At 41.1% G+C, this 27,300-nt stretch overlaps 1 protein-coding gene across 1 annotated transcript in view; it reads right to left on the reverse strand.

The window, feature by feature from the left end:
* Positions 1-1,494: 1,494 nt before the first annotated feature.
* Positions 1,495-27,300, reverse strand: part of DNAI3 (dynein axonemal intermediate chain 3) — an 85,102-nt gene continuing 59,296 nt past the window's right edge. Inside the window, exons 17-23 of the mRNA XM_055585313.1 lie at positions 25,420-25,550; positions 20,134-20,197; positions 11,950-12,080; positions 9,913-10,117; positions 8,366-8,457; positions 7,020-7,142; positions 1,495-1,688 (exon numbers count right to left, since the gene is read on the reverse strand). Coding sequence (XP_055441288.1) covers positions 1,545-1,688; positions 7,020-7,142; positions 8,366-8,457; positions 9,913-10,117; positions 11,950-12,080; positions 20,134-20,197; positions 25,420-25,550 — 890 coding nt within the window. The 3' untranslated portion in view covers positions 1,495-1,544. The remainder of the gene's footprint in view (positions 1,689-7,019; positions 7,143-8,365; positions 8,458-9,912; positions 10,118-11,949; positions 12,081-20,133; positions 20,198-25,419; positions 25,551-27,300) is intronic.

Raw genomic sequence — 27,300 nt, forward strand, 5'->3', positions numbered from 1 at the left:
CACCATCTGGCTCCAAGTCTCAGCTCCAGTCTCATCTCCTGCTATTTTCCCCTCAACCCACCTCCCACGCTGGTCACTTTCCTGTGATGTTGAACCACTTTTTTTTGCAGAGGGAGGGCACTCGGCATGTGGGAATCTTAGTTCCCTGACCAGTTATCAAACCCGTGCCCCTTGCAATGGAACTGTGGAGTCTTAACCACTGGTGTGCTCAGTCGCTCAGTTGTGTCCAACTCTTTGTGACCCCCTGAACTATAACTCGCTAGGCTCCTCTGTCCATGGGATTCTCCAGGCAAGAATACTGGAGTGGATTGCCAGGAGATCTCCTCCAGGAGATCTTTCCCACCCAGGGACTGAACCTGCATCTCTTGTGTCTCCTGCATTGGCAGGTGGATTTTTTTTTTTTTTTACCACTAGCGCCACTTGGGAAGCCCTGGACCACCACAAGGGAAATCCCGTGTGTGTGTCTGTGTGTGTGTGTGTGTGTGTAATCTCTTATTGAGACACATTAAGCTCTTTCACAACTCAGTTTCATATGCTGTTGCCTTTGTGTGCCCACACTGGTTAACCTTCAGTGTAACCAGATACTGATTAGAAAACGGGACAGTGCACATCATCTCATTCCACACTTCTGAGGGAAACTTTCAACTTTTCACCATTAAGTATAATGTTTGTGGTAGGATTGTTTTAGATACCCTGCATCCGGTTAAGGAGGTTTCCTTCTTTTTGTAGTTGCAAAGAATTTACTGTTTTATCATGAGTGGCTGTTGAATTTCAGTGAATGTTTTACTGCGTTTATTTGGTATCATAAATTCTCTCCTTCAGTCAATTGTTGATGTATTTTCTACTGTTACACTGGGCTTCCCAGGTGGCGCTAGCAGTAAAGAACCCACCTGCCAAAGCAAGAGATGTAAGAGATGCAGGTTTGATCCCTGGGTCAGGAAGATCTGGAGGAGGGTATGGTGACCCACTCCAGTGTTCTTGTCAGACGTGACCGGAGCCACCGAGCACCACCGTCACACTAACTTTTTATTTCCTAGATAAGCTCAGTGTGCTATCTTCATACATTACCCTCTTTCAGTGTATATTTCGGGATTCAATCTACTAATATTTTATTTAGCTCATGGCCTGATAATTGATAATCTGTGCAGTGGCCCAGTGGGAGCACTTTGTGGAGATGTGACCAAAAACAACCTGATAATTAGAAGCAAAGTTTGATTTCCCCTTCTGGTCTGGGATCAGGGGTTCTGAATAGATGTTGACTGAGGATTGAGTGTGGATGTCTTAAGCTCTGTAATACTACAGGCAAATGAAAGCTTCATTGTCAACCCCTTTTATATTCAGTACAAAGTTTAGTACATATTCAGTCCCCAAACCGAAACAGATCTTGTTGCTTAATTCAAAAGTTTTAATTGTAGTGAGATAAAAACCTAATATGTGCAAGTAAATCTTTTTAATGTCTAGTTTGCTAGCTCACCTTACATAAAAAATAATGAGCAAAAAGAAAATTCCCACAGACCCCCAAAACACCTCTACAGAAAACTTTTCTACACTAATTCCACGTATGACATTGATTCTTTCTCTTTGCTTAGACCTAGATTGGTGAGGATGGTCTTCTCCAGTTCCAAATAACTCTCGTAGTCCATTTTCAATTCAGCATCCAATTGTTCTTTTGACTTCTGAAACGTTTTCTAGGGGGGGAAAAGCAAGTCATTTGTATAGAACTCTGACAGCTAGAGATACCAAAGGCTGGAGGAGGCTATTTCCTTTTAAGATTTTGATGTGGACTTTTTAAAGCCCTTATTGAAGTTGTCACAATGTTGCTTTTATGTTTTGGTTTTCTGGCTGTGAGGCACGTGGGATCTAGCTCCCCAACCAGAGATAGAACCCCACACCTCCCTCCATTGGAAGGCAAAGTCTTAACCACTGGACCACCAGGGAAGTCCCGTGGAAGGAACTTCTGTTATTTCTGAAGGGCCGGACTGGCTGCTGTTCTCCAGAAGGGCTTTGTGGGGCAGGGGGCAGGAGGGCATCTCTTGTATAGTCAGGGAGAGGGGCTGCTGACCCTGAATAGGAGGGGCACAGATCAGCAGAGTAGTGTGTGCAGTCTCAAGGTATCTCCTAGTGGTGGAGCTGATCAAATTTTGTGATGGACTGGATGTGGGCTCTCAGGGGCAGAGGGAATCCAGGCTAGCCTATGAGCTCCTGCCACCGGTAGAGGGAAGAGCATGCTGAGAGGGGAGGGGAAAAACAACAGAGCATTTATTCAGCTAATTTACCCAACACCACTTGCTGAATAATCTGAGTCATCTGTTTTGTTCTTTGATCTGTCAATGTTTGCATGAGTACTGTTCTGGTTTAATTAGTATTTTAATTTAAATTAATTAATTAAAGTTATTGTATCTGCTAGGGCAGTCATTATGATTTTTAAGATTTTGTTTCTTCTCATCTGTGTCTCCTTTCAGATGAACTTATGATTACTTCATATTGGTATGTCGTCCTGTGATTTTTTAAAAAATAATCTTATTTATTTCTTTTTGGCTGTGCTGGGTCTTCATTGCTGCACAGGTTTTTCTCTGCTTTGTGGCAAGTGGGTGCTATTTTCTATCATGGTGGCTTCTCTTGTCGCAGAGCACGGGCTCGAGGGCACATGGGCCTCAGTAGTTGTGGTGTGTGGGCTCAGTAGTTGTGGCACTGGGGCTCTAGAGCACAGGCTCCATAGTTGTGGTGCAGGGCTCAGTCGCTCTGTGACATGTGGGATCTTCCCAGAGCAGGGGTCGTGCCCGTGGCTCCTGCATTGGCCGGCGGACTCTACCACTGAGCCCCCACAGGATCCCCCTGTGTTGGTTCTGTTTCTCCTCCTCTTGCCCTCTCCCCACCCTAATGTCTTCCTGTGCCTTCTGGTCTCTTGTCACAAAACTCTGTCTTTGAGGATTCTATCGAGGGCACCACCACCATATTTTATTCTAGTTTCCTGAGAATCGTTTGCAAGAGGCATTTTCTTCTTTTCAGCATTCACCATGCCTGAAGTTCCTTTCATCCCCTGCTGTATTTGTGCTTTATGTTTGCTTTTTCCCTTTCTTAATATCTCTGCTTCCTCAGATTCCTCATGTCTAATCACTGTAACCACATTATACCACTGAGAGTATTAAATGAATTATTAAACATGGCAGGTCCTCAGACTGGTACATGGCACACAGTAAGCACTTAATAGGTGTTAACTACAATAACCAGTTCACAAAAAGAGCAGGACTTGATAGGGTGAGAGTAGAAAGATGTTATTCTCCTAACTTTTGTCCTTTGCCACGTTCGTGACAGATTCCGTAGCATTTCCTACCACTTTTAGATATTAGGAATAGTGTCATTTTCAGATTATTTGAAGATCCAGCCCAGCCCAGTATGTAAGTGAAGAATAGCAATGCTCCCTGCACACTTCCATTGGTCGCCTCCACAGGTTGCCTCACTCCGTTAAGAAAGTCCTTTGAGGCATCTGATTTGAGCCCAGCCACTTTCAAGTTTCCACCTGACCCCAGGACAACTCACCCCCTCATTCTGCCATCAGTACAAGTTCTTTGCTCACTGGTCCTCTCTCCACTAGTCTGTCAGAGCTGTTCAAGCCAACCTCTTGCTTGCAGACTTTCCAGCCATAGGAGTCAGGTCCCTGTCCCTGGGTTTCCTATATTCCCCCTGGACAGTCTGCTCTGGTCCCTTGGCAGTTTCTGGCCCTTGGATTTCTGTGGCTCAGCGAGCCTCCTGCCAGGGGTATGAGGCCAACTGTCCATCCTCACCAGCAAGCTGTCTCCAGCAGTGCTTCCCTTGAAGGGAAGGTGGTATTGCAGGAGTACGAATGGGGAATACACAGCCCTCCAATGCTTCTCTCCAAAAAAAAAAAAAAATTCTCTCTTCCAACCTCTTTCCTCATAGCTCTTGCCTCCCTTGTGCAGCCTGGAGTGTGGGTCATTGACTAAGGGCTGCAGAATTGTTTTGAATTCTGAATGAATCACATGGAAACTACTGCTTGTTTTCTGCTTTGGGCCTCCAGCTGAAATTCCAGTTAAGAAAATTCCCATTTTGTGTGCTGTTAGAGCTGTAATTACTATTATTTTTCAATAAGTGAGTGGTATCCAGATTCAATGTTTGCAAAGAAATGGGTATATGATTACCCTCATATCTGTGGGTTGAAGTGCATAGCCTAATCTCTGCCAGCTGAGGGGGGGCACTCAAGAAGACCGGCCTTGCTGGATGGATGTGTGATTATCTCCTGCCCTCTGTAATAATACTAATAGTGGACACATTAGCACTTCCCATCTGTCACTTACTGGCTAAGTGCTGTAAATATTTAACTCATTTAATCCCCACGGCAATTGTCTGAGGCTGTTACAGTTTGTTCCCATGTCTCCTATCATCAGCCATTGCTTGTAAGGAGATACTTCTGATGAACATTTAGCTGTTTTTCCTTGGTGACTCTATTCATGTTCTAAATGTAACAGAGGAGCCCCTTTAAATGTACTCATTTATCCACAGTCTAGTTCCAGAGAAAACTTGAGACGTGGAAGCTCTACTTTGAGGAGGGTACAATGCCAGATGGAAATGAAGTTACCACAAGGAGGTGGAAAAGTTTTGGAAACTCAGTTCCAAGATATGATTATTACAATATTCAAGTGTTTTAAAAGTACTTCCCATGTAAATTATTATTATCTTATATGGATAATTAGCTGTCACTATGCTATTTAAACACTCCTAGGGGCTTCCCTGGTGGTTCAGTGGTAAAGAATCTTCCAGCCAATGCAGGAGACTGGGGTTCATCCCTAGTCCAGGAGGATCCCACATGCTGCGGAGCAACTAAACCTGTGTGCCACATCCATTGAGCCTGCGCTCTAGAGCCCAGGAACCGCAACTATTGAAGCCCTGGTGCCCTAGAGCCTATGCTCCACAACAAGAGAAGCCGCTGCAATGAGAAGCCCGCACACTGCAACCGGAGAGTAGCCCCTGCTCTCTGCAACTAGAGAAAAGCCAAAGCAACAGTGAAGACCCAGCATAGCGCTCCCCAAATTTTTCAATAAATAAATAAAGTAAAAATATAAAAAATAAGTAAGTAAACACTCCGAGTAATTGCGGATGATTGCTGGTGTTGGAAAAGGTGGCAGGTAATCTCCCATGGCAGAAGTTCATCCAATGTTTGTGATCATGTAAAAGAACAGACCAAGACCATTTTTTTTGTAGTAAACAAGGTCAATTAATTGGCTTTTTTTATATCTCATCACCACTAAACAATGTTTTGAAATGATGCTTCATCTGCTTTTGTTACACTAATTTGTATCTAACAGTATGATAATGTTAATCTATTTGCTAATGCAATACATGAAAATATTTCCATATGTTTGTGTTTTTAATTGAGACCTAGGGTCTCACGTGAGTAATTACATTGGGGGAGGCTATACATTTGGCTATAAGGAAACAGCAGGCAGTGATGAAATTGTTGTTGCCAAAAGGGCAAGGAAGGGAATGAGCAAGAGAAAAGCAGAAATATGGACTGAGATGACCTCAAGTGAGAAAGAAAGAAGAGCTGAATTCACAGACTGTTTAAAGACCCCAATTCCATTGGTCAAGGGAAGACCAACAAAGTAAATCACATCAGAGAGGTTGAGAAAGAGGAGGGCGAGGGCTTCAGAGTTTTAGGTTCCTTTTTGGTAGAGTTTAAGAAGGATGTGTCCTACACCAAATTATCCTCAATCGCAAATTTCACAGTTCTAGTCTATTACAGTAAAATCTGTATCTATTCGTTCATCTGTCTCTATATACTGTACTGTGCTGTGCTGTGCTGTGCTAAAATGCTTCAGTCGTGTCTGAATCTTTGCGACCCTATGGACCATAGCCCACTAGGAGACCGTAGCACACCAAGAATACTAGAGAGGCTTGCCACGCCCTCTTGCAGGGGATCTTCCAGACTCAGGGATAGAGCCCATGTCCCTTACCTCCCCTGCACTGGCAGGTGGGTTCTGAGCCCCAGTGGCTCAGGGGAAAAAATCCACCTGCAATTCAGGAGACTCAGGAGATGAAGGTTCAATCTCTGGGTTGGGAAGATCCCCTGGAGGAGGAAATGACAACCCACTCCAGTATTCTTGCCTGGAGAATCCCATGGACAGAGAGACCTGGTGGGCTACACAGTCCATGGGGTTGCTAAGAGTCGGATGGGACTGAGCAACAACTAGTAGCTATTATGCCCTCTATATACTAGCTCCCACTTAATGACAGTTTATTATTTGTCAGATTACCTAACTGAAATACTCACAGTAATCTTAAAATGTTGTTACTAGTATTCCCATTTTAAAAACAAGAGAACCAAAACTCAGCAAAGATGCAAACCTTGCTCTAGATCTCATGGCTAGCAAGTGGTAGACATGCGATGTGAGTCCACGTGTCCTAATTCATATTCCACTCTTTTTTACACTATTTTAATGCATTATTCATTAAATATTAAGTTTCTATGAAATGAAAGCATTCAAATTTTGAAACTCTGTATCCATATTGGTATTTAGATACCACCTAATCTAAAGCTTCCCTGGTGGCTCAGAGGTTAAAGCATCTGCCTCCAATGCGGGAGACCCGGGTTCGATCCCTGGATCGGGAAGATCCCTTGGAGAAGGAAACGGCAACCTACTCCAGTATTCTTGCCTGGAGAATCCCATGGACGGAGGAGCCTGGTAAGCTACAGTCCACGGGTTGCAAAGAGTTGGACACGACTGAGCGACTTCACTTCACTTCACTTCACTTTAATCTAAAGGACTTGAAATATAGAAAATTTCAGAATCTAAATTGGATAGAATCTCACTAGGTGTCCAATTGGTAGTTTGACTCATACTAAGCTAGGAAATCAGAGAACTGCCCTCTTGACTCTCATGAGAAGAAGAGAAGAATGTGAAAAGGCATATTTTTTCTTTTGAATCTGTGGACTAAGCCAAACAAATATAATCCTACTAGTGTTAAAGGAAAGCAATTTTGGTTTCTGAAATTTAACTTACAACTTTTTTCTTCTCCAGTTCCAGCTCCATTTCTCTCTTTTCCTGTTCACGAATTTTTCTGCGCTGTTCTACATATTCCAGATGTTTGACTTCTCTTTCAAAGTAGTGGCTTATACTTGATACCTGTTAGAAATACAGGCCCATGAGAGGGGGGCTCACACAGAAGCCTCCATGTTCTTGACAAGGCTCTGGAAGAACGTCTGCTGCTTTTAAGTTATTAGCTAGATTGCCTGCTTTGGGATAAAGCCCAAAGCCCACTACCAGAGGAGCTAATTCGTGGGCCACTGGGCTAAGGTTTAGGGACCTGCGAATTGGGGGATGGCAGAAAAGGAGTGGGATTGGAAGGAGAGGGCTGCAAAAAATTGCAATTTTATAAGAGAAATATCCTTGGATGCCTCTTTTCCCTCCTTTTTCTCCTTCTCACTTTCAAGGCTGAGGGAAGTTTTGCATTATCAAACTTGGAAAACCCAGACGAGGATGTCAGTGGAAACCCTAAAGGGGCTGGAAGCAGAGTTGAGTTCCTGGTCCCCTGAAGAGCTTAGCGTGTGTGGGCAGAAGAATAGAAGCAGGGAAGGCATCAGAGACCTTGGACGAGGTGACCAAAGAAGGAAGAGTTTTTTGCCTGCAAGTAACTAGGTTGACGTTGTTGGAACTTGCAACAGATTGCAATCTATATATTTAATGTTTACTGTATCCATATTTATGTACTATTTATTGATATTCTTTTTATAAAATAACTATTAACACTGCTTGAAACGAAACCCCTGGATGCAATGTATGGAGAAGCAGAACACTGCCACTTCAGACCTGCTGCCTGCAGTACACCAAGCTGGGGAAGGATGGATGGAGGCTGGCAATGGAGAGATGCAAAAAATGTCAGCTGGGTCCTCTGGGAAGGGTATCACCAAAATAAAGTCCCATGCTTGGGTTAAAATCTGAAAATAACTTCCTATGATTATGAATCCCCAAATCAATTCTTCTCTGAATCTGGGCTTCATTTACTTGGCCTTTCTTTCATTGCATGCTTTTTTCCCCCTCTAGCTTTAAGTCATTTATCTCATACAACAGGAATACATCCCCTCATTATTTTATTTTATATTGGAGCATAGCTGATTAACAATGTTGTGTTACTTTCAGATGCATAGCAAAGTGATTTAGCTACACGTATACATATATCTATTCTTTTTCAAATTCTTTTCCCATTTAGGTTAACATCCCCTTATTTTTGACTGCATGATTCTTTTATATTCTTACAGAGCAAAAATGCTGTCATTTCTGAACATATGTCTAAAACATGTCTCAGCAGTATCTGATCACATAAATCCTCAAAGCCAAAAGTTACTAACCTCATTGCTTGAAGGGTGACTTAATGTCCAAGGAATTTCCAATATATGCAGTGTTCCATAATAATCAGCTATGGCTATAAATTGCTGCTTAGCTAAAAGTTTCAAAAAATGGAGAGAAAAAACAGCTCTGCAATCAGAAAGTCATCTTAGAGGTTAAACACATACTGCATTTTTGCTTTGTGATCTCCCAAAGGGCCTGTTGTGGTTACAATAATCTTGGCATCTTCATCAGACCTTCATGACTGGAGATCATAATAACACATGAAAGACATTTTTCCAGTTGGTGAAATGAAGGCTGAGACCTTGAGCCTTTCTCAGCCACCCTGCTCATCCCCAATCATGTTTTCTTAGCCTCTACTTAAGGACTGTGACTCCCAGGTGAGGTTGACCCTCTCTGACTGGATCCATGGCAGATTTGAGAAGGAAGCGGGTACAATACATGGAAGATTTTCACAGAAAAATCATGATGCCGATTTTCACCAAAGACAGTAAGGGCTAAAGGATGCCATTATCCAGATGAATTTCAAATACAGCCATAACCAGTTTTCTTATTACAGAAACAAATCGCTCCTTTTGGTCATTTTAAATGGGTATAAAACACAAGCATATTTGAGAATTTTAATTTCTTATCTAAACTTTTTTCTCCTCCTTTTCAGAAGGTCTGGTTCACATTGCTAAATCCTAGAATCGTAATCCCTTTAGGTATGCAAAAGCAATGTTTTGCAGCAAATATGGGAAAACACATTTTTGTGACATATACGGTCAAGTAAGTAGCCAGACTCTGACACTCTAGAAATCCTGAAGACTGTGTTTCTAAACCTCATGTTTTTTCTGAGAAAATGACAATTTTATGCCCATGCATCTCTGGAAACAAAGGGAAACTTCTTTTAAATGAGGCAAATATATACTTAGTCTGGGTAGAAAGTATTACTTGGGTGAAATGGAGAAACTGAGATAAAGGATATAAATTACTTTTCTATCGACATGTTCTTGAATTTCTACTTGCTCTGTTATACATTATTTTTTCCTCACAGTTAGTTCAAAAGTTATGGTTTAAACAGATATATGACCTCACAGAGTCATTGAGATTTCATGAAAAGAACTGCTTGATACTGTCCAGGGGAAAGCCATAAAAGTGATAAAATATTGAATATTTGTGACATAACAAAAGATTAAAGATACAGAACTTATTCTATTTGAAAAAGAAGCAGCAAAAGGTAGCAAGGATTTAGGGTTCACCCTGTGATTTAGGGACCCAGAGAAGGTGACAAGCATGCTTTTCATTGCTTGGTTCAAAATCAGCCCCTGCTTGACATACTAAAATGTGTCTCAGAAATAACTGATGAAGAAACTAGTGAAACTCAGGTTGTAACCAAAATTTGAGTAGAAGAAGGAAGGGAAAGGAAGTGCAGTGATGGGAAGGGAGGAGGTGGCATGGGGAGAAAAAACTTGAGAAGCAACATCAGAGGCTTTCCAGATGAATGTCAAAATGTCCCAGGCCCAAAAAATGCAAAATGACTTTGCTCCTTTAATCAGAGTTAACATACCAGAAAAGGTCCAGGGTTTGATGTACATGATCATAGTTATACAGATGTTTTGGGACTGGGCTGGTTCATGAGTTTTCTCAAGAAGGTCCCAGATATCGATGTATCCATCTTCTCGGCCAATATAGAAGACTCCAGGCCTGGTCAGGGACCAGTGCCCTGAGGTGTACCTTTTTGGTGCACAGCATGACTGAAGGAGGGGTCCGGTCTAAAATTAAAAACAAAAGTTTTTGTTATTATCTGAGGGATATTCACAAGGTTTTTTTTGTTTTTAAAATAAAACTCAGATGGCTATGATCATATAACAGCAGAATTATGCCTACTCAGAAGTCTTTGTTTTCCTTATAGGGTTTTTATATATGTTGGCTCTTTTCTTTCTTGTATATTTTTATAGCCTTTTTTCCCCTTATTTTAGTGACTTTTTAGAAATGATCCAATTTTCTAATTGAGCTATTGGTGGTTCTAATTCAACTGTTCCTAAAGCCCATTGCTATTTGTTTGGAGACTGGTGGACACTGGATGAGTAAAGATTCTAAGATTATAAATTTTGCTTATATCTTTATTTTCTTGTCAGGTGCCTACTCACCTTGGAAACAGCTCTGGTGTTCAGGAAAAGGGATGAACAGTCAGTTCTGTGAGCTGCATCCAGTGGTTTATGAATATTTTGGGGGAGAGATTTTGGACCACCAATGCAGCATAATAAGATCATTTCTCTTCTCTGCTGTGGGGTACTTTGCCTTCTTCGGGAGGTTTTCATAGAGACAGAAGATCAAAATGCATTCTCTTCCCACCATCATGCTCTACCTGGCAACCAGGTGGATCCCTTCACCTACTTATATCTTCTGGGACTAACCTAAGCTATGGAGCTGCCTCCTACCCTCCCAAACATGCAAACAAAGGCTTCTTGTGGGGAACAAACATCACTAATTCATGGACTCCTTACAGGAGACACTGCAATCTGTTCTTGCTCAGTTACTTCGGTTCTGTGGCTAACCAGGTTCTTGACCCCTGCAGTCTTTGGACAATCTTGGCTTAATTTCTTTTTTCTTTAACTGAAAAACTAATACTTGCTTGTTGTAAAGACAAAAAAAAAATCATACCAAAGTACATTGGTATGAAGTAGAAGTCCTTTCCTGGAAGGACACTTAAGGAGATCCCAACTTTTTTCAATGACAAAAAGTACATATATATATATCACATACATATATATATCTGTGTGTATATATATATATCACATACATATATATGTATATATACATATATATCATACACAATTTTTTTGAGTATTCATGTAAGTTAGACTCCCAGAAATAAAAGGGAAAAGTGTTAGCTCAAAGAATATATATATTACAGATATGAAACTCATATATATATATATACTTTTTTTTTTTTCCAGATTTTGATAATTCTCTTAAGTAGCTCATGAAAGGGACACAGCATACTGATTTTCCCACACTCCCGCTTCACTCAATTTTACCAATCTTTCTAGGTTTTGGCAGTTTAGCTTCTGACTATCTGGATCCAGGCCCTGTCCTAAATCCTGACCACAAGATTCTTGTCACAGCCTCACCCTGACCTCTGCATGTCTCTGACTGCCTGGTGATGGATCCCTTAGATTTCTTACTCCCACTTTCTGGTGACAAGTTGCCTGGTGCAGGAGCAAAGATGATAGACCCATTGCTTCTCTTAGGGCTTCTTTGGGCTTCATACAGTAATCAGTATACCATCTTGTATTTTAGGGGGAGGGGAAAAACATAAACCAAGTGAACAGCTCACAACATATATTTAGAAGACAATACTGGTTTCAGAGAACAAAAGACTTGTAAATGTTTCCTGCCCTCAGGGAAGAAAAGCAAATGGTTGTGTTTTCCAAAGGCTTGTATTGGTTCTGCTGACAGGCTGGGGCCCCAGGCCATCTGTTCCAATATTTCTAAAAAGCGTCCCAAAGGCATTGTTATGTCAGAACAGTCTGTTGTTCCTATTGTTTTTCTCAATAATAAAGGACCACACACCTACTCCTCCATTTTGCAGGCAACTTACCATAATACCTTCTTTCCAGATGGCTACGTTCCAACCCCCAACAGTGAGGATAATGTCCTTGTAGAAAGGTGACCTCTGAACGGTGTGGACAGCTCCATCATGGACTGTGTAGAGGCTCACAGGCTTCTTTGCTGTTGGAGTGGAATAGGCCATTTCATCTTTCATAACACTGTTTACATTCCTACAATGAAGAATGGGCAGATCTCCCATGGACAGATATGTCCTGATTAATGAGGTCTGATAGTGGAGAACCAGAGGTCAGTTGGGGTGAATCAATCTGTCAAGGAACAGCTCCTCCTCTTTTTATGGAAAAGTCCAGGGAAATTCCCATCGAAGCTACTTTGCAGGCTCAAAGGAACACTTTTCATTCTTATTCATTTACTCATTTATTAATCCATCACTTAGTCAGTGTTATAGATTGTTAGTCAATAAATATTTGTGGATTGTTTGTAAGTACCAGCTACCATGGATGGCTGGGTAAAAAATGGTTAATAAACAAATATGATCTGCCCTTTCAGAACTTAAAATCCAGTGGAAAGACAGATACTCCACAAACAAATCCCAAGGTATATAATAAGAAAATGTGAAATGTATTATGAAGGAAAAAAATATCACAAGAAAAAATAACAAGGGACATTTTGAAAGGATTCTCTGAAGGTGAGTCATTTAGGCCTGAGTTTGGCACGGGAAGATTTTGGTGTGGAGTAAATGGCACCCCACTCCAGTACTCTTGCCTGGAAAATCCCATGAACAGAGGAGCCTGGTAGGCTGCAGTCCATGGGGTTGCGAAGAGTTGGACACGACTGAGCGGCTTCACTTTCCCTTTTTACTTTCATGCATTGGAGAAGGAAATGGCAACCCACTCCAGTGTTCTTGCCTGGAGAATCCCAGGAATTGCAGAGCCTGGTGGGCTGCCATCTATGGGGTGGCACAGAGTCGGACACGACTGAAGCGACTTAGCAGCATCAGTAGCAGCATTCCAGACAGAAGGAATAATACACAACAGAGTCCTGGGAAGTGTTTAGAGTATCTGTAATTTTGAGGAAGGCAATAGGACTGGAGTCTGATAATCCAGAAAGTGAAGAGGAACTAAAGAGCCTCTTGATGAAGGTGAAAGAGGAGAATGAACAAGCTGGCTTAAAACTTAACATTCAAAAAATGGAGATTATGGCATTCAGTCCCATCACTTCATGGCAAATAGATGGGGAAAAAATGGAAACAGTGACAGACTTTCTCTTGCGCTACAAAATCACTGTGGACAATGACTGTGGCTATGAAATTAAAAGACGCTTGCTCCTTGGAAGGAAAGCTATGACAAACATAGACAGTGTATTAAAAAACAGAGACATCACTTTGCTGACAAAGGTCTGTATCATCAAAGCTATGATTTTTCCATTAGTCATGTACGGATATGAGAGTTGGACTATAAAGAAGGCTGAACGCTGAAGAATTGATGCTTTCAAACTGTGGTGCTGGAGAAGACTTTTGAGAGTCCCTTGGACAGCAAGGAGATCAAACAAGTCAGTCCTAAAGGAAATCAATCTGAATATTTGTTGGAAGGACTGATACTGAAGCTGAAGCTCCAGTACTTTGGCCAACTGATGCGAAGAGCTGACTCACAGAAAAGACTGATGCTAGGAAAGATTGAAAGCAGGAGGAGAAGAGGGTGTCAGAGGATGAGATGGTTGGATGGCATCACCAACTCATTGAATATGAGTTTGAGCGAACTCCAAGAGATACTGAAGAATAGGGAAGCCTGGCGTGTTACAGTCCAGGGGGTCACAAAGAGTTGGAGACAACTGAGTAACTGAACAACAACAACTGATAATCCCAGAGTGAAACATAGGAAACAAATGAAGACCTGGTGAGTCCAGGTGCTGCAGAGCCTTATTAGGAAAAGCATTTAGATTACATTCTAAGTATAATGTGATTTAATGAGTCCTTTAGGGCTAGAAGACGATCTGATTGATATATGAAATGATTCTCTGACTGCTGTGGGAAGAATAGATCAGAGGAGATAAAAGCAAAGAAGGAACACTATGGGAGGTGGTTGCTGCAGTTATGGTGAGAAAGGATGGTGACTTGAATGAAGATGCAAGGGAGGAGTGGATAATCAAGAAATATTTGTGAGCTAGAGTTGACATGCGGGGTGAAAGAGATGAAGTGCTGAGAATGACAGCCAGGTTTCTGGTAAGAGCAACAGGCTCATTGTACCTTCCATTTATCGCCACTGGGAAGACCAGAGGATGAGCTGGTTTGGATATTAAAATGATGACCTCCCCTTTGTCTCTGTCCTGGGCACCAGGGTACTCCTGCTCCCCTAGTTTGTCTACTCTGCTGTGGCTTGGTTTCCTCTCCCCTGGCCTGGCTTTGGTGTGGGCTGCTCTTCTCGCCTTGCTGCCCACACCCACAAGTCCCAGGGATGGCCCTAAAAATATGTGCCTGTCTAGGTCAAACTACACCGTGTGTCTACTTTGTACTAAAACCACCAACTTACTCTGAATCTCAACATATTAATAGCTATGTGAAGGTTTGATTTTTTTTTCTCAGAACACCAACATAACATTAAGCAGAAAAAAGAGCCACCATAATCTTTCCAAAAGATGATACAATGTTAAAGAGATTTTTGTCCACCCATGTTCACAGAAGCATTATTTGCAATACTGAAAAGGTAGAAGCAATCCAAATGTCCATTAATGGATGAATGGATAAGCAGAATGTGGTATACCCATACAATGGAGTATTATTCATCCTTTAAAAGCAAGGGAATTCTGACATATGCTGCAACATGAATGAAAATTGAGTATATTATTTTAAGGGAAATAAGCCAGTCACAAAGAGGCAAATACTGTATGATTCCACTGACATGAGGTACTTATGACAGTCACATTCATAGGGATAGAAAGCATAAAGTTGGTGGCCAGGGGCTGAGAGGAAAGGAGTGGGAGCTACTGTTTAACCAGAACAGAGTTTCAGTTTCACAAGGTGAAAAGAGTTCTGGAGACTAGTTGCACAACAGTGTAAATATACTTGACACCATGGAACTATACTTAAAAAATGGTTAACGTGTTAAATTTCTTGTTTATGTATATTTTTATCTCAACTTAAAAATTATTTTAAAAACCTTATAAAGTATAAATTTAACTGTAGCTCTTCTAAGTTAAAAACAAACAAACAAAAAGGCCAATTTTCCTCTAACCAAAGCTCCATTTTGAAGACAGCAGAGAAGACTTATTTCTAAGGCCATCTTGAAGTGATCTGGAAGATTCCTGGGAAGGCAGGAGATCCCTGGAAACCAGCAGCTTTCTTCTTGCTGATGCTGTATTTCTCAGATCCTGGTTTTGTCCTTGTTGAGCTGGGATTTCCTATACCATCTCACTCTATGAACAGGGCTATCCAGGAGTCTAGAAGCCCTCTGCAAAATTTAATGATCATCAGTGATAGGAATATAGATAACCATCAAGACTGGTGCTTTAACATGTTGAATGTTCTCAGCCCATATAACTTTTCCTTCCTTTTGTCCTTTGAAAGACCTTAGTGCCATTCAGCAGTAAATGGAGCTATCCTTAAGTTATTCAATGAAATGCCAGAGCCCCCAGTCAGATAAGAAACTTAAACAAACAAAACAGTAGTTCCCAGAGTCATTATTGAAAGGATTTAGCATCCTGATGTAGTTAAGAGCACAGACAGCCTGGGTTCAAATCCACAGTGCTGCTGTGAAGATTAAATGAGTTAATCCATGGAAAGTACTGGGAAGAGTGCCTGACACATGACACCTGCCAACTTGTGAGTTGAGTACATGAGATGATTATGTCAACTGTCATCATCATCAAATATATCAGCCTGTATTTCTTGGGTCATCTGGAAGCCTTGTTTGATTATGACTTCTTCATTACACATAGTTCAGGTAGAGTAATCCATCTTTCAGAAGTTTCTTCTTAGAAGAAGAAACTCTCCTTCTTGCCTTGCACATTTGAACTTGGGGCAGATCAAGAGAAAACGGGTCCTAGTAATTGCCTCATCTTTACTCAGGAAATGTCCATGCTGTTTATGAATGCCATTGTGCTGGTAACGCCCAAGGAAAACACTGCCAGTTCACAGAATGTAAGTAAGCCGTACAATTTACAGTTCAGCACCTCTACACATTGACAGTCCCTGAACTTCAACCATTATCCAATGGGAATAAGTGTCCTTTGACTTTCCATGTTACAAAATCCTTGATTGGTAATTTTTAAAGTATTAAAGTAAGAAGATGATTTTAAAATGCCCTTTAAGTAGGTGGTTAGAGCTATTTCTCTCTCTCTCTCTTTTTTTTTTGGAATGAACTAAATGCCAAGAAATTAAAAGCAATTTCTCTTTTACTTTTCCACTCATATCCCACTGGTCACAAAGCCCTGGCATGTTTATCTCTAAATCTCTCCCTCTTGAATCTCCTCTTCTGTCCATCCTCATCACCCTGCCTGCACATCAGTCCTCTCCATTCCTCATCTATGCTATTGCAACTGGTCATCCTGCTTCCATTGTAAGACCCACCAATAAATTAATCCAACCCCTGCTCTCCTGACAGAGTGATTTTCTGCTCATATCAATGGTACTAGGATGAGGTCCATGGCTTAGTGAGGCACTCAAGGCTCTTTGCCATCTAGACCCGAATGTCCTTCCTGGAGCCTTTCCTGCTGCTGTAGTCCTCTCTACTGCTATGCTTTGGCCAGGAGGTCTCCCTGTTTCCTACTTGTTCACTGCTCTTTTGAGCTTCTGTGTTTTTGCATTTGTTCCTCTTTCTACCCGGAATATCTTTCTCCATCTGAAAATTTGAAATCTACCCTTTGAAGACCCAGCTCAACTGTATCTCTCTATGGTGGAGCCTTTTCTTTTTTTTTCAAACTTTTTATTTTGTATTCTGGTATAGCCAATTAGGGCTTCCGCAGTGGCTCAGCGGTAAAGAATCTGCTTGCAATGCGGGAGATGCAGGTGATGCGGGTTTCATCCCTGGGAGCTTGGGAAGCTCCCCTGTAGGAGGAAATGGCAATCTACTCTAGTATTCTTGGCAGGAAAATTCCATGGTCAGAGGAGCCTGGCGGGCTGTGGTCCAAGGGGTCACAAGAGTCGGACACGACTGAAGCGACTGAGCGTGCATAGCCAATTAACAAGGCTGCAACAGTTTTAGTGAACAGCAAAGGGATCCAGCCATACATACACATCTATCTGTTCTCCCCCAAACTCCCTGTAGGGCCTTTTCTTAACCACCCAAGAGAGTTGGTCCCTTTGTGGGATTCCATGTCACTTTGTGTTTGCTGCCAGCCACAGCACCAGTGACAGTGTAATGTCATCATTTGTTTATGTGGCTGACTTCCAATAAATCAGTGATCTCCTTTGGGGGAGAAATTATCTTGTATATCTTTGTATCCCTAGTGCCTGGCACATAGTAGATTCTCAGTAATGATTTGATGAGTGAATGAAAGTCAGAACAAACATCAAAGAGGTATAAACATAAAGCTTTTGGTTTTTAAGTTTATTGTCACTGGCTCTGTAGATGGAATACAATTCATTTAAAATAAATAGCTCAACCTGTTTGCCATCAGTTCAGTTCAGTCACTCAGTCGTGTCTGACTCTTTGCGACCCCATGAATTGCAGCATGCCAGGCCTCCCTGTCTAGCACCAACTCCCGGAGTTCACTCAAACTCACGTCCATCGAGTCAGTGATGCCATCCAGCCATCTCATCCTCTGTCGTCCCCTTCTCCTCCTGCCCCCAATCCTTCCCAGCATCAGAGTCTTTTCCAATGAGTCAACTCTTCGCATGAAGTGGCCAAAGTACTGGAGTTTCAGCTTTAGCATCATTCCTTCCAAAGAACACCCAGGACTTATCTCCTTCAGAATGGACTGGTTGGACCTCCTTGCAGTCCAAGGGACTCTCAAGAGTCTTCTCCAACACCACAGTTCAAAAGCATCAATTCTTCAATGCTCAGCTTTCTTCACAGTCCAACTCTCACATCCATACATGACCACTGGAAAAACCATAGCCATGGGCTACCTTAAAAGCAGTTTAGGGTAAGCCTCCAAGAAAATCTGAGACCAGGAGGAACCCATGTCCATCTGTGCACAACCAAGTCATGGTGTCACAAACTGAGTCATTGCCTCAGCTTGTATCCCAGGGGTGTGGAGGAGACTGTTATCATGTACTAATGTGCCTGGCCTGCAGCACATGCACTACTAACATTCATGAATTATTAAATAAATAGAAACATGAATCAGCTTAAAAGTAGTTGAATGTAATTCACTATGTTATATTATACTCAATATATAATGTTGAGTTCAACCTTAAATCATGGAATTGAAAATGACTGGAAAATGGGAAATCAGTCTCGGCCCTACATGCACTTGACTCTTTTTAAAGTCATATCCAATCCTCTCTCAATGCCCCACTCTTATTAATAACACATATTTAGGTCTCTAGGCAGGAGACGTGTGTAATAAAAGTAGGAATGCTTTTGTTTCCAGATGAAAATGACCACCCTGGAGGCAATGCTGATGAAGCCGATTTCGCAGGTCTAAGGCAGACACTAGCCTGCAGAACCAGACTCAGAAGTGAAGATTAAGTTTAAGGCAGAGATCTGAGCCCCAACAGCTGTCCCCTGAAGGTGGTGGCTCTGACCTCTGGACTGTAATCACTTGCACATAGGCCCATCTGCTCCAACCACCCACAGGACTGACTAGATCCCCTTCTGCAAACCAAGCCTCATTGCTTCTTCTCACTGTTCCACAGGGTTGAAGTGGTTCCAGGAGCTGCCTCTTCCTTATCTCATGGTTATTCCACACTCTGAAAAGTAGGTCAAATATATGTTCATGCCATGATAAAATCCAAAGCATTAAAGCAAGTGGTTGTAATTGTAGTGTGCCCCAAGGCTCTGAGCTTTGATGGGGAACTTTGCTTATCGGTGGTGGTGGTTTAGTCGCTAAGCCATGTCCAACCCTTGCGACCCCATGGACTGTAGCCTGCCATGCTCCTCGGTCCATGGGATTTCCCAGGCAAGAATACTGGAGTGGGTTGCCATTTCCTTCTCCAGGGGAATCTTCCCAACCCAGGGACTGAACCAGTCTCTTGCGTTTCCTGCATTTGGCAGGCGGATTCTTGAGCCAGCAGGGAAGCCTGAATCATTGACTCTGATTCTTGTTCATACCTGGGTGTGACCCTCATAACTGCCCAGAGTCTGGGCCTAGGATCAGGGGAACACATGGACACCACCAGTCCCAGCCCCTAGAGTTACTTCTCCCTTACAGTGCTGAGGTCTTCAAGATCTTGGTGAATTTAGCTTATAATTTCACCTTGACTCAGGTTTTCCACACTGCTGAGCTACTGGGTTGCTGAAGTATTGAGACAGCATTGTTGTTTTAAAATTGAATTGTCCAAGTGTCTCCATAATTTAAGCACCAACAGATTAGTGCTCCTCAAATTTTGGTGTGAAAACAAATCACCTGGAGAATTTTATCAAAATCTGTATTTAGATTCAGTAGGCCTGGGGTAGCATCCTGTTTTTCTAACAAGCTCCTAGGTGACATGGTGCAGCTTATCTGAAGCCCTCACTTCAATAGCAAGTGTAGGGTCAGAACCTCACATGCCTTCCCTCTCATAAGGCAGGCCAGGGCTCCTCGGTGCTTTGGAAAAAAGAAACAGCTTATTAATAATGGAGCAATCATCAAAACTTACTCATAGGATGAACCTAGAACATATTATACAGAGTGAAGTTGTCAGAAACAAATACTGTATATTAATGCATATATATGGAATCTAGAAAGACAGTATGGATCAGCCTATTTGCAGCGCAGCAAAGGAGACACAGACATAGAGAACAGACTTATGGACATGGTGAGGGGCAGGAAGAAGAGGGTGGGATGTTTGGAGAGAATAACATGGAAACATGTACATTACCGTATGTAAAATAGGTAGCCAATGAGAATTTGCTGTGTGACTCTTTAACAACCTAGAGGAGAGGTATGGGGAGGGAGGTGGGAGGGAGGTTCAAGAAGGAAGGGACATAGGTATACCTATGGCTGATTCATGTAGATGTTTGGCAGAAACCAACACAATATTGTTGACCAATTATCTTTCAACTAAAAATAAATGAATTGAATTATCGACAAATAATAGGAAGCATAGAAATAATAAAGAAGGAAAAAACCTCACCCATAAATCGGCCAGTTTCAGGGTCTCTTTCCATTTTCCAATCTGTGTATATCACTTCACCTTCCTAAAAACATGACAGGTTCCCGATGAGTACACTGACAACTTAAGAGACAGATAACCTCACATTCATGTGCTAAGACTGATTGCAACCCAAACACAAAGCAACAGGTTGATTTAATCAAATGACAGTTGGGTGCAGTGAGGGTGACGGGGGAAGGTTCAAAAATGATTACTTGATTTTATATTAAACAAGCAAATGAATTTGTTGAGTTTTTATCTGCACACAGTGATTGGGAGAACACAGGCAATTATGAAAATAATCTAGCCACACAAATTTCAACTGCTGGATTTCCAGAGTCTGTTGTTAACAGAAAATTGTCCCAATGGATGGAAAGCTCCAGAAGGGGAGGGATCTCATCTGGTTCATTCAGTGATTTGTTCTCAGCATGTTACAAAAAAATCATGCAATAAGAGAGAAGGAGGAAATATGTATTCATCATATAGTACTCATCATCTTTGAATGCTGAGAGCAGGAAACAGAGTTCCAACCAAACAACATAACAAGTAATATATATTCCCGTTCTATTTATGGCCATTTTAAGGAGAAGAGAAGACAAAGGAACCTGGTATAGGCAGAAATTACCACTCAGAGGAGAAAGACAGAGAGAACCAGTGAATGACAGAGATGGGGAGAGGTTTAGAGAAAAAATTTAGTCTCATGCCACCATCCTATAGATGTAAAACCCAGACATAATCTCCTAATCTCACTTTTTTTTCACCAGATAATAAGAGGAAAACACAGAGAAGGGTGTATCAAAAAATGAGTTAAGAGGACTCAGAGAAGGAGATGGATTGGGATTATAGGGGAGGGAGGGGAGATGGAAAAACATTTGATTTATACAAAGTGTAGGACCATCTCAAGCAACCAAGGCCACTCTTTCACTCACCCACGTCAACTCACTTGACAGAAAAGGACTGTGTTTGGTGCTGGAAATTCAGAGTCTGAGGACAAGTCTTCCCTCCCCTCTTGGTGCACAGTCTAAGGGAACAGGTACCTGGGATATGTCTACTGTACACATCACCCCTGGGGCTATGATATACTCCAACACCATAAACTGTGGTGTTGGAGAAGACTCTCGAGAGTCCCTTGGACAGCAAAGAGATCCAACCAGTCCATCCTAAAGGAAATCAATCCTGAATATTCATTGGAAGGACTGATGCTGAAGCTGAAACTCCAATACTTTGACCACCTGATGTGAAGAATTTCATTAGAAAAGACCCTGATGCTGGGAAAGATTGAAGGCAGGAGGAGAAGGGGACGACAGAGGATGAGATGGTTGGATGGCATCACTGACTCAATGGACATGAGTTTGAGTAAATTCTGGGAGTTGGTGATGGACAGGGAGGCCTGGTGTGCTGCAGTCCATGGGGTCACAAAGAGTCGGACACGACTGAGCAACTGAACTGAACTGACAGTGCTTGCTGAAGTTGTCAGGAGCTCTACGTGTGTGACCTCAGCCTTTACCAAAGTCCTCTAAGAGAGTTAGTATCTCCTGGCTCTCATAGCTGAAATGAGGAACTTTGACATTGAACTGAGTCAAAGGAATAATTTGTACCCAGTTATATTGGGCTTCCCAACGGGCAGACATGAGTTGGATCCCTGGCGGGTGGGGTCAGTGGGCATCCTCTGGAGGAGGGCATGGCAACCCACTCCAGTATTCTTGCCTGGAGAATCCCATGGACAGAGGAACCTGGTGGGCTAGAGTCCATAGGGTCACAAGGAGTTGGACATGACTGAAGTGACTTAGCACACACGGACACACACGTCCATTATATTGCTAGCTACCTGGCTGGAAACCTTCACATCCCTCTCCATCCGGTTACTTAGTTCTGGCACTTCCACTCCCCCTACACCTATGTGATACTCTTGTCCCCACTACTCAGGCTCTCTTCACCCCTGGGTGGGCCCACCTGAGATCACCATCAACTTGGCCTCTGCTTTCAGGGCTCCACTCCCTCCTGATTCAGCCCTCTGCCCTCCTTTAACTCCCTTAAATTCTCTGTCCAAAGTAGAAAGATCAGTCAGCCATATCAAGGGTTGGTAGAAGAGTGTCCCACTGGAATGTCATCCCCTAGAGGGCAGGGAATTCTAGCTGTTCTGTTCACTGCTATTTTCCCTGGGCAAAGAACAGTGCCCAGCATATATTAAATGATCAATAAATAACTGCTGAATGATGAATGTCATTCATTCCAAGGAGTGCAGGGACCTGAAAGGCAGGAAGAGTTTGGTACAAAAAATAAGAAAGAAAAAAATCAAAGCAGACAGAATGAGGAGATTGGTACAGATGAGGTAGAGAGAGAGAAAGGAGGCAACTTATGCAGAAACTTATAGGCCTTGGTGTAAGGAGTTTGGATTTTTCGTGTATCATGAAGAAGTCACTGAAGAGGAGTTAAAGCCAAGGGTGTCAGGCTTTCAGTTAGTTCAGTTCAGTCACTCAGTTGTGTCCAACTCTTTGTGACCCCATGAACCGCAGCACACCAGGCCCCCCTGTCCATCACCAACTCCCAGAGTTTACCCAAACTCATGTCCATTGAGTCAGTGATGCCATCCAACCATCTCATCCTCTGTTGTCCCCTTCTCCTCCTGCCCTCAATCTTTCCCAGCATCAGGGTCTTTTCAAATGAGTCAGCTCTTCACATCAGGCAGCCAAAGTATTGGAGTTTCAGCTTCAACATCAGTCCTTCCAATGAACACCCAGGACTGATTTCCTTTAAGATGGATCTCCTTGCAGTCCAAGGGACTCTCGAGAGTCTTCTCCAACACCACAGTTCAAAAGCATCAATTTTTCTGAGCTCAGCTTTCTTTATAGTCCAACTCTCACATCCATATACGACCACTGGAAAAACCATAGCCTTGACTAGACAGATCTTTGTTGACAAAGTAATGTCTCCGCTTTTTAATATGCTGTCTAGATTGGTCATAACTTTCCTTCCAAGGAGTAATTTAATTTCATGGCTGCAAGCACCATCTGCAGTGATTTTGGAGCCCCAAAAAATAAAGTCTGACACTGTTTCCATTGTTTTCCCATCTATTTGCCATGAAGTGATGGGACCAGATGCCATGATCTTCGTTTTCTGAATGTTGAGCTTTAAGCCAACTTTTTCACTCTCCTCTTTCACCTTCATCAAGAGGCCCTTTAGTTCTTCTTCACTTTCTGCCATGAGGGTAGTGTCATCTGCATATCTGAGGTTATTGATATTTCTCCTGGCAATCCTGATTCCAGCTTGTGCTTCCTCCAACCCGGCGTTTCTCATGATGTACTCTGCATAGAAGTTAAATAAGCAGGGTGACAATATACAGCCTTGACATACTCCTTTTCCTATTTGGAACCAGTCTGTTGTTCCATGTCCAGTTCTAACTGTTGCTTCCTGACCTGCATACAGGTTTCTCAAGAGGCAGGTCAGGTGGTCTGGTATTCCCATCTCTTTCAGACTTTTCCACAGTTTATTGTGATCCACACAGTCAAAGTCAAAGGCTTTGGCATAGTCAATAAAGCAGAAATAGATGTTTTTCTGGAACTCTCTTGCTTTTTCCATGATCCAGCGGATGTTGGCAATTTGATCTCTGGTTCCTCTGCCTTTTCTAAAACCAGCTTGAACATCTGGAAGTTCACGGTTCACATATGCTGAAGCCTGGCTTGGAGAATTTTGAGCATTACTTTACTAGCATGTGAGATGAATGCAATTGTGCAGTAGTTTGAGCATTCTTTGGCATTTCCTTTCTTTGGGATTGGAATGAAAACTGACCTTTTCCAGTCCTGTGGCCACTGCTGAGTTGTCCAAATTTGCTGGCATATTGAGTGCAGCACTTTCACAGCATCATCTTTTAGAATTTGAAATAGCTCAACTGGAATTCCATCACCTCCACTAGCTTTGTTCGTAGTGATGCTTCCTAAGGCCCATTTGACTCCACATTCCAGGATGTCTGGCTCTAGGTGAGTGATCACACCATCGTGATTATCTTGGTTGTGAAGATATTTCTTGCACAGTTCTGTGTATTCTTGCCACCTCTTCTTAATATCTTCTGTTTCTGTTAGGTCCATACCATTTCTGTCCTTTATTGTGCCCATCTCTGCATGAAATGTTCCCTTGGTATGTATAATTTTCTTGAAAAGATCTCTAGTCTTTCCTATTCTATTGTTTTCCTCTATTTCTTTACATTGATCTCTGAGGAAGGCTTTCTTATCTCTCCTTGCTGTTCTTTGGAACTCTACATTCAAATGGGTATATCTTTCCTTTTCTCCTTTGCTTTTCGCTTCTCTTCTTTTCACAGCTATTTGTAAGGCCTCCTCAGACAGCCATTTTGCTTTCTTGCATTTCTTTTTCTTGGGGATGGTCTTGATCCCTGTCTCCTGTACAATGTCAGGAACCTCCATCCATAAATCATCTTAAAGATTTTCTTTCTGAAGCTGTCATCCCTGGCTTATAAAACTTTGGTGTGCACAGAGACAAATATTATATGATTCCACTTGCATTTGACTACTAAAACAGTCAAATTCATTGAGAAAGTAAGTAAAACTGTGGTCGCAGGAGCTGGAGTCAGTAGGGAATGCAGAGTTACTGCTTTAACTGAGACAAAACTTTAATTTGGGATAATGAAATAGTTCTCAAGACGGATGGTGGTGAGAGTTACTCAACGATATGAATATACTTAGTACCACTGAATGGTATACAAAAAAATGGTTAAGATGGTAAATTTCATGTTTATGCATAGTTTGTCATTATTGTTACTATATCCAATTGTTACTTACCTTTTGAATTGAGTGAGTTTTTCACTCTCCTATTAGATTGTACTGGCCTAACAAAACAATATATTTTCTTAGTAAATCTGAAACACTTAGCATAGTTTTTCCATATGGTATAGGTGTTTGATAAATATTTGCAAGTTGATAATTTATTAGTAAAAAGAGTCATACTTACTTTTATAGTCTTTTATTAATAGAAAGTCATATCTAATTTTATAGACTGTTCACATTTATGAATTTAAAGACATCTAAGAACTTGATAGACTATTCAAATATGAACCTATGAGACATTGAGGTTAAAATTTTTAAATGCAAGCAAGCATATAAAAATATGAAAACAGGATAAATATTGTAAGCCAAAAGATAGAAGACTAAAAAATGCATTGTAAGCCCTCATAAGACAAACATACTATAGAGGTCATAATCATATATTTAAATGTAATTTAAATGCTAATTTTGGAAGCAGGTAATTCCAACTTACCTCTGTTCCCACAAAGAACTTGGTGCAGAAGTCATCTATTGGCTTGAGAATATTGCTCAATGCATTCTCCAGATTCTGGTATGGGTTCATTTCTCCTGCCTTCACTGCTTTGCTCTGGGCTAATATTTTTTCTTTTAGAGATATTTGGATAGAAGAAGCACATATTTACATTGAAAGATCTTCTAAAATATGATTAGTTTATATTCTCTGTCCTTTCTCACACATATCCACCCTACTTCCTCCTCAGTGTGGTGGGCATAAGTCCAATAATTTTTAGACTTCTAATTTAGCAGTAGAATGCATTTTTCAAGCCATAGTTTATATGGAATCCCTTGCCTTTGAACCTGATCAAAGCCACACTGCTCTGGTTTTCCACACACTGCAAAGGGAAGACTCCTCTGCCCACTTTTCAGGGGCTCTAAAAGTTTCCATGGCACAGTCTGAAAGTAACTTCTGCAATATCTATATTATCTCAGAATTATTGACAGTATACTGGACACAAAATACATCCTCTAGGTTATATAACACCCTTGGATTTTCTCAATAAGAGATATCATTGATATTTCTCTTGAATTAACACCCTTGACAATCTCTAATGAGCAATTCACATTATTTTTATACAGTTGGCATCATATAGCAATTTTTAAAAATAATTCAAGGTTAGCCTTTCATGTGCAAATTTTTTTAACTGCTAAAAACTAAATCAATCTAATGCGTTATTGTGTTTGTCATAAATACAGCATGTTGAACATTATTTAATGCTGGCTGATTATTTCAGGTTTATCGTTTAAGAACTTCAATGATTATACTATATCATAGCTCTCCATGTAAACAGTATGAGCACAGCTAAACTAGGGGGTGAAATTCAAATGTCATCTGTAACTTTTATCTTTTTAAAAGCATCTGATTAATCTTAATTAATCTAAAATTAATAAATGCTATCTTTTGAGATCTTAATAAATGTTCATTGAAGCTTTCAAGAAGAGAGAAAAGCATGAATAAAAGAGCAAAAATCATTCATTATCACATTTCCCAGAGGTATCACTATTAAAATATTGGTCTATTTTCCTCTATTACTTTTTGGTGATTATATATAGACAGCTTATTTTTTAAGTGGGTTTTCTAGCTTTATATCCTTCTTTTCTATTCTCTTAAAGATATATCTAGGGCATTTTTCCAAATCACTTATTTTTTTTAACATGATATTATATTCCTGGGAAAGATCATAAAGAAATGTTAAGCTCACAATACTTTACTCATCATACACACCCTTAATATATTCTCTGGGTTATGTTAACCATGGAAAAACCAACAAAAGTATAAATGAAAACTAAATAGGAGAAGAAAACTTCAACTATACTAAAAATATATTTTGCATTTCAAAAACACTTTGCCATAATCTCAGACAAAAGTAAAAGATAATCATCATGATTTAGTAAGCATAGTCAACCAACACTGCCTTTGTTTGGGATCTACACACTTTGTGCAATCCCTTTTCATACTGGGTAAGACATTGAAAACAAGTACCAAAGTAAGCCAAACGTGGGATCTTTAACTAGCTGTATTACACAGTGTCATCAACATTTCAAGAAATAACTAGACACATTCAACCACACTGTTCCTTCTAAAAGATATTATTCACAAAGCATTTAGCAAGAGCAAAAAAGGCATTTCATATCTATTTAATACATAAAATTAAAATCATTAAAATATTTATTTCAAATTCTTCACTCTCATTTTTATGTCTGTTTTTCTCTTTTTAAAATAATGTACATAAATATATTACCAGAGTAGAACATACATAAATACATTGTAAATAAATACGTGTTCATTGGGAATATGTGCTTAAAAAATGTTTGCTGAGATACGTTCGTTAGGTTA

Source organism: Bubalus kerabau, chromosome 6 (genome assembly GCF_029407905.1).
Source record: "Bubalus kerabau isolate K-KA32 ecotype Philippines breed swamp buffalo chromosome 6, PCC_UOA_SB_1v2, whole genome shotgun sequence".
Lineage (NCBI taxonomy): Eukaryota > Metazoa > Chordata > Mammalia > Artiodactyla > Bovidae > Bubalus > Bubalus kerabau.